This window comes from Sapajus apella, unplaced genomic scaffold, assembly GCF_009761245.1.
Source record: "Sapajus apella isolate SASKATOON/1434 unplaced genomic scaffold, GSC_monkey_1.0 scaffold68, whole genome shotgun sequence".
Lineage (NCBI taxonomy): Eukaryota > Metazoa > Chordata > Mammalia > Primates > Cebidae > Sapajus > Sapajus apella.
The window spans coordinates 5,632,425-5,648,639 of record NW_022437008.1 but is presented as its reverse complement, the minus strand read 5'-3'; the positions used below and the strand labels follow the sequence as shown (position 1 = coordinate 5,648,639).

Here is a 16,215-nt window from a genome sequence, read left to right as displayed (position 1 = left end):
CATGGGGCTGGGGGGAGAGTTGTGACTCTGAGCCCCTCAGTTCTATGGCCCGCAGATCAGATCCTGGCCTGAGCCTTCTCAGGGTAGAGTAGAAAGACAGCTGCAGCCAAGGAGCAGAGCAGTGGGGCCCCAGCTTGGACATTGTCCTGGGTGCCCCCCTTCCTGCCCCCATGCCCTCAGCCTTCCTTGGTCCACTAAAGCCAGCTCCCTGCCCCATTCCCCACCTCTCTCTGAGGGGATGTGTCAGAAGCTTTGAATGTCATGTTTAAGCTCCACTTCGATGCACACCCACCCACTCAGGAAGGTGCTCCCCAGCCCTGGTGTTTCAGTGGGGTGCCCTGGGGAGCAGGATAGGGCAGTTGCCCATCCTTCTCCACCAGGCTATTGAGGTTCCACATGATATTATTTAAGCTTGCGCCTAGGAAAGCTCGCTATGACCTTCTCGGTGTTTCCAGAGGGAGCATTTGCCCTGAGGCAGGGCAGCCGCCATCTGGGCCCACTCTTCCTCATGGTTCGGAATAAAGACAGGGTCCAGGAGTCTCTTGGGAGCTGGAAATGATTGATCGACTTGATGTTGATGTGGAAAGGAAGTAGATGGGGCAGTCTATCTAGGTGGACTTGTGACAGGGTCACTTTCTTCTGCACTTCCATGCCCCACATACCTCTTTACACATTGAGACAAGTGTCAGTTGCAGAAATTACCAACTGGAATAATCCCCGCTTACATGGGGTTCAGGGAGAGAGACTGGAGTGGTTAGGGCTGAGTTGGCAGAGGACAGTGAAGCCTAGGCGGCAGGACTGTGGTGAGCCAGGCTGCAGGTGATTGGAGTTATGATGGGGAAACACCCGGGTTATGGGGAGCCACAGGAGCCACCTGACCTGCTGTGGAAGCAGTGTGGGCTCCCCTGAGCAGAGCACATGTGAGCTGAGACCTAAAGAATGAGTGACTGGGGCAAGGCAGAGGTAATGGTCTTGAGGTCGGGGGGGGGACGCCTGTTTTCCCCAAGGGAACATAACTGGTTGGAATGAGTTCAAGGGGGCTTGTGAGACTACAGGAGCTGGTGGGGGTCAGATCACAGAAGGCTTTGGGAACCATGGAGAGCTCTAGGCAGAGGAAGGACAGGGTCAGATACGGCTTTAGGGAGCTCTGCATGGCTGTTGGCTGGAGTGGGGAGGCTGAGACCAGGAGGCCAGGGCTGGACCGGAGCAGGGCTGGTGGAGTGGGGGGAATGGCTAGAAGCTAAGCCGGGGTGTTGGTGATCAGTTGATCAGTGGACTGTGTGTATTTATTTACCAGCAGGGGGCGCTCTGGGGCGACAGCAGATAAGGGAGGAGCAAGGAGTTCCCGGATAACAGGAGTTTGGGGTTTGTAAGCCCCAGGGCTCACTATGTTTCCAAGGGAGAAGGGACCACACTGATGGGACAGTGGGACTATCAGATTTGGTCAGTGCATGGGTACAGGTTTGGGGGAAGATGCAGAGGCCAGTGTAGGTCACCTCGGATACTGGTCTCACTGCAGAGATATCTGAAGCCACAGGGGGCTGGGGGGCTGTGATCACAAGTAAGGAGAAGCCCAGGCCCTAGCCGGAGAAAGCCATAAGAAAGAGAAAGAGGCTGGACGCGGTGGCTCATGCGTGTAATCCCAGCACTTTGGGAGGCTGAGATGGGTGGATCACAAGGTCAGGAGTTCAAGACCAGACTGGCCAACATGGTGAAACCCCATCTCTAAAAAAAAAAAAGAAAGAAAAGAAAGGAAGAGAGGTGAACAAAGGGGACTGGGAAAGGAGCGGTAGAGGTGGGAGGTGGGGGGATGGGGAGGAGGGTGTCTCCAGCAGTCAGAGGGGTTAACCTTTCAGGTGAAGGGTGTGAAGAGGGCACCTCAAGGAGTTGGTCATGAACTGGCCACTGCTGGGACAGAGGAACAAGCAGGTAGGCTCAGAGGGGAGACACCTGTGGGGGGTGGGGGATGCTTGATGTGCAAATGACTTGGGCCCCTTGTGTCTGGGAGCCCCCAGGAGGGAGAAGAGTGCTGAGAATAGAGAAAGCCCAGAGGTGGTGGGGTGCCTGTGGTCATGGCCCAGCGTACCTTTAGATGCCGTGACCCTGGGCAAAGAAATAGGAATCATTTCCCCCAAGGCAGGTTTATTGAGCACCTACTATGTGCCAGGCTGTGTTCTAGGCACTGGAGGTACAGCCCTGAATAAACAGCCCCCATGTGTAGGACTGTGGGAGATCACAGTCACTAACAAGAGGCGCTGAGGACACTGCCTGGCACCGGATACCGCACAGTCAGCATGAGCTGGTTTTATTACCGTCTCAGGACACAAGCGTGTCTTTAACGAAGGGCCCCTGGGCAGCCCTCCTGCCTGGACTGGAGTCCTAAGGACAGAAACCCTCCAGGAGTGGCCAGCTGTACTCCCTGTCAGAGCCCCAGCGCCGCCGCAGGTGGGGGCTTTCCTGAGGCCAGCTCAGAGGACTGTGCCCAGGTACTGCTGTTCCAGGAGGTGCAAACCTTGGGGATGGGGAAGGGGAGTGGGCAGGGTCCTTCCAAGGTTGGGGTGCCGTGGACTGCAGAAGCAGATACTGGTGGGGCTGGGACTCTTAGTAGCTCAGATGTCTTGGTGGCTGTCCAGAGGGTCCCAGGAGCCCTGCCCCCACCTGCCGTGGCAGTTACAGGGATGCTTGAAGGCAGTCGTCCCTCTAATAGTAGAGTTCCTGGTCCCACCAGCCTTGGAGAGAGAGGGAACAAGGAGACTCAGTGCTGGGGGTGCCACTTAGGCAGAGCCAGGGACTCAGGGGTCATGGATCAGTGGTGGTTGCTATGGAGGGTCAAGGGCTTGGAGGCCACGTGTTGAGGATCAAAGGTGGGTGCAGCTGCTCGAAACATTTCAGTGCCCTGTCCCCAGACCCCCAGTCTCCACACTCACTGCCTGGGCAACAGCGAACTCCAAGCTTCCGGATCTCGTCATAGACGAAGATGAGGATGCCGTAGGGCAGGGGGACCAGCCACCACTGGAACCTGAAGGCACATGGCAAGGTGAAGGCCATCCCAGGCCTGTGTCCTGCAGCCCCCTCCCTCTGCTCGCCGCTCACAGCCTCTCACCGAATGGGCATGAAGTTGAAGATGTTGGGCATGCCGGGGCAGTAGCACAGGAAGCAGCCGATGCAGACCTGGAACACGATGGCGATCACCAGGATCTTATTCCTGCGGGGCGGGGCGGCAGGATGGGACAGGCCGTTAGGAACTGGGAACCTGACGGAAATTAGGATACTGTGGGTCAAAGTAGGTCTGATGTCAGCAGCAGCAGGGAGGTGTTCTACACACTGAACATGGAGTGGCCCGGGTCTCTCAGCACCACCCCTTCAGTGAAGTGTGGAGGGGCCGCGGGGGAACTATTGGTCAGTTAGAAAAGTGTTAGGGCGTGTCAGCATCTGGCATCAGCACCCACTGGTGTTTGCCAGCTGTTCCAAACCATGGTCAGAATCTGATGGGAGTTGGGACCAGGGACTGGAGGGCAGGAGGGGGCCAGCCAGGGACACCTGAAGAAGCCCTGTTGGAAGGCAGAGAGGCGGCGCGTCTTGCGAATGAGCACGTCGGCAATCTGGCACACCTCGATGCTGATGAAGAACACAGTGTAGCAGGTGTATTGCTGGTACAGGCGCTGCCCGAACGTCTGCAGGCCAGGGACAAACGGAAGCAGCCTGAGTGCCTGTGGACAGCCTCTGCAGCCCCTGGGGCATAGGGTCCGGGGGCTGCGAACCCCTCAATACTCTCTGCCTTGCATCAGAGTTTCATGGGTGGGGGCAAGGAGAGAGGCAGGGGCTGCCAGGTTTACAGGACCCCAGACTTGTGGGGCCAGGAAACCTCAGCCTTGCAGAGCTTGGATGACAGGGCTGGGAAAACAGTAGGCTGGGCCCGACTGCCCTCATAGTGAAAGTGGGGAGGCACCCAATAGGAAGGGCCTGGGAAAGGGGAATTGAAATCCTGAGATGGGATTTGCAAAGTCCAGTGACTCCAGGGGCCAGGTGGATGGCAAAAATAAGTGAGGAAGGCACGGAGGGCCTTGGGGGAACAGAGGGTACATGCCCCATTTGAAGGGGGCAGCCACTATGCAGTCCATTTCTTCAACCCAGCTACTTTTTTTTTTTTGAGATGGAGTCTCGCTCTGTCACCCAGGCTGGAGTGCAGTGGCACAACCTCAGCTCACTGCAACCTCCACATCTCGGGCTCGGGGATTCTCCTGCCTTAGCCTCCCAAGTAGCTGGAATTACAGGCATGTGCCACCATGCGTGGCAATACAACCCCTTCTAATACCAGCTAACTGCAGGGTTCGCCAACTGCTCCAGGTACCCAGTGTTGCACGTGCATTAGCTCATTTAATCCTCCAGATAACCCTAGGAGGTAAATCGGTGGTGCTGGAACTTGAACATGCAAGAGAATCCCAGCAAGCGCTCCCAGAGGGCTGGGATCGGGCCTGAGAATTTTGCCTTTCAAACAAGTTCCCAGGTGATGCTGATGTGGCTGGTCTGGAAACAAACTGAAAACCACTGAGGTAGACACTGGTATTCTCTCCACTTGGCAGGTGAGAAAACAGACACAGAGAGGGAAAGCAACCTGCCCAGGGTTACACAGCTTGTGAGAAGCAGTACCAGACCGTGAGTCCAGGCAGTCTGGCTTCAATGTCTATTTTAACCATCAGTAAATGCTTAAGGGAAATATCCTGGTCTGTGTGGAACTCTGCAGATGAACTAAACACCTTTGCTAGCCAGATCTAGCCTCACTGTGCTCCAAACCTTCATTAAAATGGGCCACATGTGCAAATACCCTGTGGGAGTGATACTAGAGGGAAAAGTAGCAGGATAGGGGCCGATTCCACCTTCGAGATGAGCATTAGTGTCAGGGCAGGGACACCCATCTACAGTTGCGATTATCAGAAGCAAGAGTTCGGAGCTGCAGTTGGTGGGAAAGGCCCTTTCCCCCAGAACTGGCAGGGAGTCTGGGTGTCCAGGATGCTTTGGCTGAACCCAGTCCCACGTGGAGGAGTGAGCGGGCCGCACACAAGGCAAGTGGCCCTGGGAGGGAGAGACCCCAGAGATGGGGTGGGCAGGGCGGGGCTCACCCACTCCTGGCCGTAGCTGTCCTGCAGGTCTTGCAGGTGGTGGTCCTCCCATTGCGGCCGCAGCCCCACGCACAGCAGTGGGAACCAGCCTTCCTGGGCCATGGCTGTGAAGTAGTCCGTGAAGCCAGCAAAGGACTGAATGGCACCTGGACAGAGGCAAGGGGACACAGGGAGACAGAGGTGGACACAGAGACAGGGACATAGGGAGACAGAGATGGACACAGAGACAAGGACACAGGAAGAAAGGCACATGGAGAGACAGGGACGCAGGAACAGTGACAGACACAGAGCAGCAGAAACAGAAGCAGGGACAGAGCGAAAAAGACACATCCAGGACCCAAAATGACAAATAGGCCATGACTCAGAGACAGGGTCATGGAGAACAAGATCAGAGACAGCAGGGACACAGGGGGACCAGAGAGACCATCACAGACAGACAGGGACACGGAGGGCAATGGAAACCCAGGACCAAATGCAGACACTGAGGTCCAGAAACAGCCGGAGCCCAAGGCAGGGCCTGGAGTAGGCGAGCAGCCCAGCGCAGAGCCCCTCAGGCTCCCCAGTCCATGGGCACCCACCAATCTGGAAGTAGGAGTAGGCAGCCAGGGGCTCGTTGACCAATCTGTCGCGCTTCGGGTTGCGTGGACGCAGGTGCATGATGTCACTCTCGGCCTTTTCGTATGCCAGGGACACAGATGGGAACTGGCCAGGAGTGGAAGGAACTGGGACTGAGGGTTTGCCTGGGCCCCTGGCCCCTCCACTCCAGGTCCCCCTTCCCCCTCTTGTGGGCGGGAACAGGACTGAGGAGGTAGGACCTGCAGGGATGGCACAGCCACACCAGCCTGGACAGCCTGGGTGTTAGCATCTTGGTGTCCATCTTCATAAAACATCTGCTTTTTGGCCAGGCACGGTGGCTCATGCCTGTAATCCCAGCACTTTGGGAGGCCGAGGAAGGAGAATCACCTGAGGTCAGGAGTTCAAGACCAGCCTGGCCAACATGGCAAAACTGCGTTTTTTACTATGAGTACAAAAATTAGCCGGGCTTGATGGCGGGTGCCTGTAATCCCAGCTGCTCAGGAGGCTGAGGCAGGAGAATTGCTTGAACCCAGGAGGCGGGGCTGGCTGCCTTCATGGCTGTATCTGTGGCTCTTTTCCGTCTGTGTCTTGTGGGGTCTATCTAAGGGTGTTTATTTGTCCATGTCTGTTGAGGGTCATGTGTCTGTGATTCAAATCTGGTCAGATACCCGTTCTGTTTACATCTCTGTCTAAGTACCCGTATCTGAGTCCCTGTGTGTGCATGGGTCTGCCCGGGCCGACCTGAGTGTGTGCATGGCTGTAGGTCTGTCCATGTAGGCCTGTCCACCTGCCTGCCACCCATGTGTCCTGCAGTGGCTGTCATTGAACACACAGGTCCCGTCTGGCACTCTGTGCCCGAGTGCCTGTGGCAGTCTCTGTCCCTCCTGTCCATCCGCGAGCAAGTGTCTCTGGACACCTGTGGGTGGGGGCCCTGGGCTGTGGACTCACGATGTCAGTGCAGAGTTCGATGAAGAGGATGGTGATGCACCCGAGGGGCAGGGGCACGCTGACGGTGATGTAGATGAGGTAGGGCGTCAGCTCCGGGATGTTCTTGGTCAATGTGTAGGCGATGGACTTCTTCAGGTTGTCGAAGATCAGTCGGCCTGTGGGGTAGGGAGGGCACCTCAGCCTCCTCACAGCCCTCTCTCTCCTGTGCCCACACTCCTGCCCCCTCCTTGGCCTGGCACGGACCCTGCTCCACGCCTGTCACAATGGAGGCGAAGTTGTCATCCAGCAGGATCATGTCGGCTGCATTTTTGGCAGCATCCGAGCCAGCGATGCCCATGGCTACTCCAATGTCTGCCTTCTTCAGGGCTGGGGAGTCATTCACACCATCCCCCGTGACGGCCACAATGGCACCCTGCAGGCAGTGGGTGCAGGTGGGTGAGCAGGTGGTCAGTGAGAGGTCGGCCCAGGACCAGCCCTGCCTGTCTGCCCACCTGCCCGCCCTCATCGGCAGGGCTTACCAGCCGCTGGCAGCTCTCCACGATTACCAGCTTCTGCTGGGGGCTGGTGCGTGCAAACACCATCTCAGGGTGGGTGCGCAGGGCCTCAACCAGCTCCGACGGGTCCATGTCCTTCAGCTGCATGCCATTGATCACGCAGGCACGGGCGTCCCTGGGGAGGAGATGGAAGGACCTCGCTGGGACCTCAGTCTGTGCCATGTGTGGGGAGAACCACAGGGAGGCCTGGGGGGGCTTACTTGCGATTAACCTGGTCCACGGGCACACGGAGGCGGGCAGCGATGTCCTCCACTGTCTCGCTGCCTTCCGAGATGATGCCCACACTGGCTGCAATGGCCTTGGCAGTGATGGGGTGGTCACCTGTCACCATGATCACCTGTAGGGGGAATCAGCAGATCCCTGACCCCTTCAGATCAGCCCCATCTCCCTATCCTCCCTGGGAGACATCTGCTGATACACATGTTCATTTATTTGACCAAGTGTGACCACCTGCTACACGCCTGGGATATAGTGGAGACAAAAGAAATGAAAATCCCTGTCCTTGAGGAGCTAGCATTCCAGTGGCGGTGACAAAAAATAAAGAATGAATTATATAGTATGTTAGAAGGTAGAAAACACATATTAAGCTTGGTGGAGGCAATAGTGACTCTATTTTAAGTGTGCCCAGGGAAGGGCTCATTGAGAAGGTGACATCTGAGCAGATACTTGAAAGAGGTGAGAGAATTGGCCATATGGAAAGCTGGGGGAAGAGTGCTCCTGGCAGAGGGAACAGCAGGTGCAAAGGCCCAGAATTGAGGACAGGCCTGAACTGTTGGAGGAACAGCAGGGAGGACAGCATGACCACAGAGGAGTGAACAAGGAAACAGGGCTAAGGAACAAACTTAGAAAGGCCCAGATCTAACAAGGCCTTAGAGACAGAGTAAGGGCTTGGGCATTGCCTGCCTGGCCATGACTTCCCCACCTTTGTTTTGTGTTTGGGGAGCCGCTCCTCTCCCCTAGACCATCAGTTGCAGTGAGGTCCCTGGCTAAGACTGGGCAAGTAAGCCCAGACCTGGCCAATCAAGTTGTTCCATCTTCCAGCCACAGTGACTGGCTTAGAGATGAATGAGTGACCCAATCTGGCACTAGTGCAAAAGATAATTTTTTTCTGTGAGGTGGCTAAACAGGTGGGAGTTAAGTTCAAGCTGCTAGAGCAGGGGTGTGTGTGTCCGCAAGTGGAGGGAGTGCTTGCAAATAAAGCCAGCAGAGAGAACAGCAGAGCTGAGACATGGAGAAAGAAATTCCTAATGACACTGAGCTCCTGGATCCAGCTATACCTGAAGCTTAAGTCCCCAGAGTTTTTCAGTATCATAAACCAACGTATTTTGGTTCAAGCCACTTTCAGGTGGGTTTGTCATGGGGTTCCTCATCCACAAATGCTGCTGCCATCCTCTGTCCTCACCCCACCTGTTCCTCCCCACAGTGGCATACCCGGATGCCTGCTGTGCGACACTTGAGCACAGCATCGGGGACGGTGGCCCGGGGTGGGTCAATCATGGATACAAGTCCAGCAAAGCAGAGGCCACTAGATGGGAAGTTCATGGCCTCCACGTCAAAGGCATAGCCAGGCGGGTAGTCCTTCTCATTCAGGTAGAGCTGGCAGAAGCCTGATCAGAAACAGGGAAGTCAGGGAGGAGCCCTAGGCAGACCCTTCCTTAGCAGGGCCAGGAAACGAGTAAAATAACCAGGCCCCTTGCGCCAAATACCTATGGATACCTGACCCTGTGCTGACCCCTTCACTTGCATTATCTGAATGTACCCTCACAACCACCCTGTGAGGCCCATCCTCATCCTACAGATGAGGAAACTGAGGCTCAGAGAGGGGACATTTCTTACCAGAGGTCACACAGCAAGTAAAAGACCCAGAATTAGACCACGGATCTGCTTTCTAGGGTAGAGGCAGGGAAATTTAAGGTTTCGGGACAAAAATTGGGAGACGTCAGGATAAGGATGAAAAGTCCAGGTGAGGACAGACAGGGTTCGGGACTGGTACAGGGAAAGTCAGGGGTGAGGCTGTGGACTGCGACAGATCACCCGGCAGCCAGTGATGAGGACCGTAAGGGCTGTGTGGGGAGGGGTGGCAAAGTGCGCTAGCTCCTCCTCGCACCTGGAGCCTCCTCCCCTGCCCAGGGGTCTCACCGAGCACGCGTTCGCCCAGGCCTCCCAGGCTGAGGTAGGCTGTCTGGAAGGCCTCACGCCACTGCTCATCCAGAGGCAGCTCCTGGCCCTTGATGAGGATGGAGCTGCAGCGCTCCAGCACGCGCTCGGGGGCGCCCTTCATCACCAGCAAGTGTCGCGGGTCCCGCGGGTCCTCCAGCGTGTGGATGGACAGCTATGGGCGTGGAGGGGCGATGCTGTGGGCGGGGGCAGAGGCGGGGCCGAGAGCGCGGTGTTGGGGCCTGAGAGCTGCGGGGACGGGTGAAGGTGGAAGATGGGGACCTTGTAGGGTGGGTACTAGATACAGGGTGAGCGTTAAGGCAGGACTAGGCACAGATTTGGGGTCTGGGGCAGGATTTCGAGAGCGAGACGCTCCCCATGCAGAGTCTTGCCCAGAGACTGTGGGCGGGGCTGGGTGGTGGGCGGGGCCGTAGGCAAAGCGGGAGATGAGGTTGGGGTTTGGCTGCGGAAAGGAGACTGGGGGTGCCTGATATGGGTGGGGCCTGGGGCGGGGCCCGAGGTGGGCGGGACCAGGCCGTGGACGGGGCCGGCTGCGCACCTGGAACTTGTTGGTGGAGTTGAAGGGGATCTCGCAGACTTTTGGGAAGCGGTCGCGGTAGCCCATGGCGTTGCCCAGCGTCAACTCTGAGAACTTCAGCAGCGCCGTCTCCGACGCGTCTCCGATCACGATGCGCTGGGAGAGGGGGCCGGTGTCAGGGGCGAACCCGGCTGCACCAGGCTCCCGGTATTCCCTGGAGGTCCCGCGGCTCTCACCTTGGGCACGGGCACTGCGTCCTGGCCGGACTTGAAGGCGGCGCGGTTGCACAGGGTGAGCACCCGGCACAGCGCCCGCCACGTCTCCGAGGACTGGTCAAACGTCTGCCCTGCAGACCAGGCGTCCAGGCTGGGTCCCGCACCGCGGCTCTCCCGGACCAGAACCAAGACCCCACCTCCTAGGCTCAAGTCTGGGGACCCTTCCCCAGACCTAGGTGGGATTGGGGTACACCCAACCCTGAGGGACCCAACCCCTGGATGAGCCTTCCCTCTAGACCCAGTAGCGAGTCTCCTTTGAGACCTGGAGCCGAGTCGCGCCCCCATCATACAAAGCCCTCCCTACCTCCCCAGCCCCCTTCAGGTCTCCAGCATCCCCCATCCACCAGATCCTGCCCTGTGCCCTCCCTTCCCCACACCTGACTGGTCTTCCGTGGTGTCAGCTGTGTGGATGTGGTTGTCAAACCACAGATGGGACACAGTCATGCGGTTCTGAGTGAGCGTCCCTGTCTTGTCCGAGCAGATCACTGAGGTGGAGCCCAATGTCTCCACCGCCTCCAGGTTCTTGACCACGCAGTTCTTACTGGCCAGGCGCTTGGCTGTCAGGGAGAGGCAGACCTGGGGAAGGGGTGAGCACCATAGATTGGGGACCACCCTTGCTTCCAGCCCTCTTCCCAGCCTCACAGCACCGGGAAGGCTTTACCCTAGCTGCGGGGCTGCGTGTGCAACTTGCTTCTGCAAAAAGCAGGTGTTTTCTTGCCCCCAGCTTTTGTTCGGCCTGTGCTTTGTTTGGGACTCCTTCCCCAGTCTGCCCAGATACTGTGTCCTAGCCGAGGTGCTGAAAATTCTCATCACACAACCAAAATGAGAAAAGGAACCTTCCCCGTGACTCCTTCATGGCTAGTCTGGGGCTGGGTGCTGATTGTGGAAGGCTGGGTGACCTGCTGGCTGCCCGCACAGGACCTCAGCCTCCTCTGGTCAAGGACCCTGCCAGCCTCGGCATCTCTGCGCCCTCGATGTGAGGCACAGGACATGGCCCAGGGTCGCCTCAGGAAGCACTTGCTCAATGGGTGGTTGATGGGAAGATGGGAGGGTTGACAGGAGTGGAGTGGATGGATGGACAGGCAGGGACATGATGGGGAAGCATGGAGGAAAGAGCAGATGGCTTGGCAGGCCCCTCAGCTCCCTGCGCCCCTGCCTGCCCCCACTCACTGTGACAGTGGCCAGCAGCCCCTCAGGCACGTAGGCCACCACGATGGCCATGAAGAAGACCATCGCCCGCAGGAAGGTGTAGCCAATGCACATGGCCACGATAAAAAATGTGGCACCAAAGAGTATGGCCAGGCCTGCGATGATGTCCACAAAATGCTCAATCTCGATAGCAATGGGTGTCTTCTCATTTTCCACCCCCGACGCCAGAGACGCGATGCGCCCAATGATGGTGCGGTCACCCGTGTTCACCACCAGGCCCTGCGCTGTGCCTGCAGGGGGCCAAAGGGTAACTCAGGGATGAGGAGGGCAGTGGGGTGTGCGCTGCTCTGTGAGCTGAAGGAGAGCCAGTCACCACCAGCAGAGGGTGTGACCTGGGGAGAGGGTAACGACAGTGGGAGACAGAGAGACAGCGTATCCTGGGGAGGTGGCAGTCATGCGAGGGAAGGCAACGAAGCAGAAGCTCCCTGTTCTAGAAGGTAGCAGGAGAGGGGCCAGTGGAAGCAGTGGTTACTGGGCAGGCAGGCGGGGGCGTCACAGACCCTCAAGGCACATGGTGGAGAAGAAGGCAATGTTGCGCGTCTCCAGGGGGCTCTCGTGTGTGCACTCGGGTGAGCGGGTCTGCGGCTCAGACTCCCCCGTCAGTGAGGAGTTGTCCACCTTGCAGCCCTGGGCCGCCAGGATGCGGATGTCAGCGGGCACTCTGTCCCCGCCTTTCATCTCCACCAGGTCACCCACCACCAGCTGGTCAGCGTTGATCTGGAACTTGTCTCCATCTCGGATGACAGTGGCTTGCTGCGGGGCAAGAGTTTAGGTAGATGGGGGGGGGGTGGGGGAGGTGGGAGTTGCTGCATGTGGGGAGGTAGAGGGTGGGGAGAATTGGGGACCCATGAGGAGAGATGGAGGCCACAGATGGGGGGCAGGTTGGGCCTGATGGGAGGAGGCTGCAGGAGCCTCCTGGAGAGGTTAGGGGTCTCTGGGATCTGGAGTGGCTGGGTGCTGAGGAACCCACCTGTGGCACAAGGTTCTTGAAGCTGGCGATGATGTTGGTGCTCTTGAATTCCTGGTAGTAGCCAAAGCAGCCGGTGACAACAACTACAGCGATGAGAGCAATTGCCAGGTACAGCTGGGGACAGGGACAGGGCTGGGGTTAGTCGGAGAGGCTGGAAGCTGCCTGCCTGAGACCGCCCCCCCTGCTCCCTGGTGCCCTGGTGTTCTTGGGGTCACCTCCACGGTTTTCCCCACCTACTAGGAAACTCCATGCACCATTCCCTGTGGCCTGTGGCCCCCTCTCCATGTCCCTCATACCCCACACTCGCCTGCCCTGTCTTCTCAGTGTCTTGTGTTCCTGTGTACATTTCACATCCTCTGGCCCTTGTTGGAATAGATGCTGGAAATAGATGCTCAGTGCCGCAAAGAAAAATTAGCACTGAGACAAAGGATCGTGAGTGCCCTTCCTGCAGTCCAGGAAGTAAAAACTGCGTTGCTGAAAGATCCTTTGTCTCAGTGCTAATTTTTCTTTGCAGCACCGAGCATCTATTTCCAGCATCTATTTCCAACACCCTGAATCCTCAGTCTTCCAAGTCCCCATATCTGTGACTTGTGCCCCAAGTCACTGTGTGTCTTGGTCTGACACGTTCCCTTCTCCTGTGTCCCCAAGCCTTGCATTCCCCATGTCCACTGTCCCACACCTCCTGCTGTCCCCGTGGCCTGTATTCCCTGTGTCTCTAGTTTCACATCCTGGGTTTTCCATAATCTGCGGCCACCCTCTGTGTCCCCTCGTCCCTGCGTCCTCACATCCCAGTCCCTGTATGTGCCGCAGACCTTGTGCGTCATGGTCTCTGTCCTCTGGAGCCGTGGCCCCCATGTTCCAGCTCCCCGATCACTGTGTTCTGTTTCTCCTATGTCTGCGTATCTCTGAGTCCCCATCCTGTGTCCGGTGGCTGTGGCTTTTCGAGCCTCTGTCCAATGTCATGTGTCCCTGAGTCCCCATGTCCCTTGCCCTGACCTCTGCCATGTGTCCAGTGTCCATGGCCCTGCGTCTCCATTTCCTCTCTGTCTCTGTGCTTCTATGTCTCATGTTTTGTGTCTCTCCATGTGCTGTGTCTGGAGGCTTGTGTCCCTGCCCTGGTTTCCCGTGTCTGAGTCCTAGGGTCCCCTGTTCCCCACACCCCAGTCTGTCCTGTGTCTGCGTGTCCTGTTTCCCAAGTCTCATCTCTCTCTCTCTCTCTTTTTTTTTTTTTTTTTTTTTTTGAGGCAGAGTCTTGCTGTGCTGCCCAGGCCAGTATGCAGTGGCATGGTCTTGCCTCACTGCAACCTCCACCTCCTGGGTTCAAATGATTCTCCTGCCTCAGCCTCCCGAGTAGCGGTGCCCGCCACCATGCCTGGTTAATTTTTGCATTTTTAGTACAGATGGCTTTTCACCATGTTGGCCAGGCTGGTCTCGAACTCCTGACCTAGTGATCCATCTGCCTCAGTTTCTCAAAGTGCTGGGATTACAGGCATGAGCCACCGAGCCCAGCCTCCAAGTCCCATCTCTTACGTATCACATTGCCATACTCTTTATACCCCCACCCATGTCCCCATACCCGAGACTCACGCCAGTGTCCCTGCGTCCTGTGTCCTTGTGTCGGCCCCATCCATATCCCAATGTCCTCCACCCCCCATGACTCCTGTCTTGAGACTGCCTTTCGTGTTTCTGTATCGCCATCCTCTGCCCCTCTTGTCCTGAGTCCCATGCTCCGTGTCCTCCGTCCCCAGGTCCCCGTGTCCCGAGGCTGTCCCTGCATCACCACTCACGTTGTCATCGGTGGTGAGGTCCCCCTCGCTGGCCTGGATGGCAAAGGCGATGAGGCAGATGGCGGCGGCCACCCACATGAGGCACTGCAGGCCCCCGGCCAGCTGCCTCGCGAACTTGATGTACTCTGGGGTGCCTCGTGGCGGCCGCAGCGCGTTGGGCCCATCCCGCAGCAGCAGCTCGGCAGCCAGGCTGGCAGACAGGCCCTGAGACAGAGGGGCAGGACGAGGTGGTGCTGGGGGCTTTCCTCCACATGCACACCCTGTGGGAAGCCCCCGCCTCGGTTTCCTTTCCCCAGATCGGTCTGTCCTGCCCCTTCTCATCTCTCTTTGTCTCTTGATTCCTGCCCCTGCCCCTGCGCCATCTCTCCCTCCCTCCTTCATCTCTCCCTTTGTCTCTCTCTCCTCACTCACCTTTCTGTGTCTCTCCTGCTGCTCTCTCTGTATCTGTCTGATTTCTCTGTCTTGCTGTCTCTTTTCATCTATTCCTCTCTCCATCTCTGTGTCTAGCCCTTTCTCTCTAATGCTATCTCCCTCCCTCCCTCTCTCCTTCTCCCTCCTTCTCTCCTTCCCTCCTTCCCTCTCTCTCTCCCTCTCTCCTCTCCCTCTCTCTGTCCATTTCTCCATATCTTCCCCTCCCCATCTCTCCCTCTCTCCCTCTCCCTCCCTCTCTCCATCTCTCCCTCTCCCTCTCTCATTCTCCCTCTCTCTCTCCCCCTCCCTTTCTCCCCCTCTCTCCCCCCTCTCTCCATCTCCCTTCTTCCGTCTCCCTCTCCCTCCCTCTCTCCCCGTCTCCTCTCTGCTAGCTCCCAGTCTCCTGCTCACCTTGGTGGCACTGGTCTGGTATTTCTGTTCCAGCTCCGCCACTGACAGCTGGTGGTCGTTCTGTGTGGTGGGGTGGGGCAGGGTGCTTGCTCTGGGCTCTCCTAGTCCCCTCCCCACCCACTGCTCAGTTCCCAGCCCACCCCCCAGCTGCCGCCCCTCCCCAGCAGGAGCTCACAATCTCCATCTCCTTCTTCATGTTCTCCAGCTTCTCCTTCCTCTTGCCGCCCCCACCGCCCGCCTTCTTCTTCTTGCTCATCTTGGCAGCCATGTCCCCTCCGGGGCCAGGGCCCAGCTCCACCGAGTAGAGCTCATAGTTCTCCTGGGGATGGATGGGATAGAGGGAGGGAGGCCACAAATCCCACTGGAACCCCTGTCCCCACCGCACCCCAGACCCCTGAGCCCCACTCACGGCCTTCCCCATGGTGCGCGGTGCCTGCACTCTCACACGACAGAGCCTGGGCCTGGACCAGCCCTGATATACCTGAGGAGGGCGGGGGGTGGAGCGGAACTGCCCGACGACAGCTGATTACAGGGCTCCTCAGGGTGACCTCCAGGCCTGGGTGCCTGAGGCATTCCCTCCTGGGCTGCAGCCCCCCCCCAGGCCAGATCGCCCCATGTCAACCTGCTTGATATCAGGGAGGCCCTGGGACAGCTCCAACAACGAGAAGAGCAAACATAAGGTGCTCATTATGTGCTGGGCATTGTGCTAAGGGCTTCCATGTGCTAACTTATTTAACCTGCCAACAACCCTTTGAGGGGACAAGACCCCTCACAGATGGGGAAACTGAGGCACGGAGGGGTTGAGTCACTCTCCTGTGGCTCCGTCGCAGGTTTGGACGTGATGGAGTGAGAACCAGATCATCCGGCTGCAGAGTGTCCTCTTTTAGTCTAAATAGCACCGGCCTGATCAACTGGAAGAGGAGGGTGCCTCAACACTCTTTTTCGTTGTTTTTTTTTTGAGATGGAGTCTCACTGTGTTGCCCAGGCTGGAGTGCAGTGGCACAGTCTCAGCTCACTGCAACCTCTGCCTCCCAGGTTCAAGTGATTCTCCTGCCTCAGCCTCCCAAGTAGCTGGAATTACAGGTATGCATTACCACTCCTGGCTAATTTTTGTACTTTTAGTAGAGACGAGGTTTCCCCGTGTTGACCAGGCTGGTCTTGAACTCCTGACCTCAGGTGAACCACCCACCTCAGCCTCCCAAAGCGCTCGGATCACAGGCTTAAGCCACCACACCCAGCCATGCTTACAGCACTCTCTG

At 57.7% G+C, this 16,215-nt stretch overlaps 1 protein-coding gene and 1 long non-coding RNA gene across 6 annotated transcripts; one reads left to right on the top strand and one right to left on the bottom strand.

The window, feature by feature from the left end:
* Positions 1 to 2,260: 2,260 nt before the first annotated feature.
* Positions 2,261 to 15,450, bottom strand: ATP4A (ATPase H+/K+ transporting subunit alpha). 5 transcript variants are annotated; one of them, XM_032248994.1, is made up of 22 exons: positions 15,366 to 15,450; positions 15,132 to 15,275; positions 14,957 to 15,016; positions 14,135 to 14,338; positions 12,348 to 12,461; positions 11,878 to 12,130; positions 11,339 to 11,607; positions 10,546 to 10,744; positions 10,130 to 10,239; positions 9,915 to 10,049; positions 9,338 to 9,530; positions 8,630 to 8,805; positions 7,399 to 7,535; positions 7,163 to 7,313; positions 6,888 to 7,056; positions 6,645 to 6,799; positions 5,699 to 5,822; positions 5,121 to 5,266; positions 3,541 to 3,674; positions 3,104 to 3,253; positions 2,928 to 3,019; positions 2,261 to 2,729 (listed from the first exon to the last, which is right to left on the bottom strand). In XM_032248994.1, exons 1-22 carry the CDS (start codon positions 15,375 to 15,377, stop codon positions 2,701 to 2,703), a joined length of 3,156 nt encoding a protein of 1,051 aa, XP_032104885.1. In that variant the 5' UTR covers positions 15,378 to 15,450; the 3' UTR covers positions 2,261 to 2,700. The 5 variants fall into 5 exon arrangements, with proteins under 5 accessions (XP_032104885.1, XP_032104886.1, XP_032104883.1 ...); XM_032248995.1 differs by having other exon boundaries at positions 3,104 to 3,205; XM_032248992.1 differs by having other exon boundaries at positions 2,599 to 3,019.
* LOC116530726 lies at positions 5,224 to 5,445 on the top strand. Its single transcript, XR_004260113.1, has 2 exons — positions 5,224 to 5,300; positions 5,335 to 5,445. It is a non-coding gene; the product is annotated as an uncharacterized LOC116530726 (long non-coding RNA).
* Positions 15,451 to 16,215: the final 765 nt, after the last annotated feature.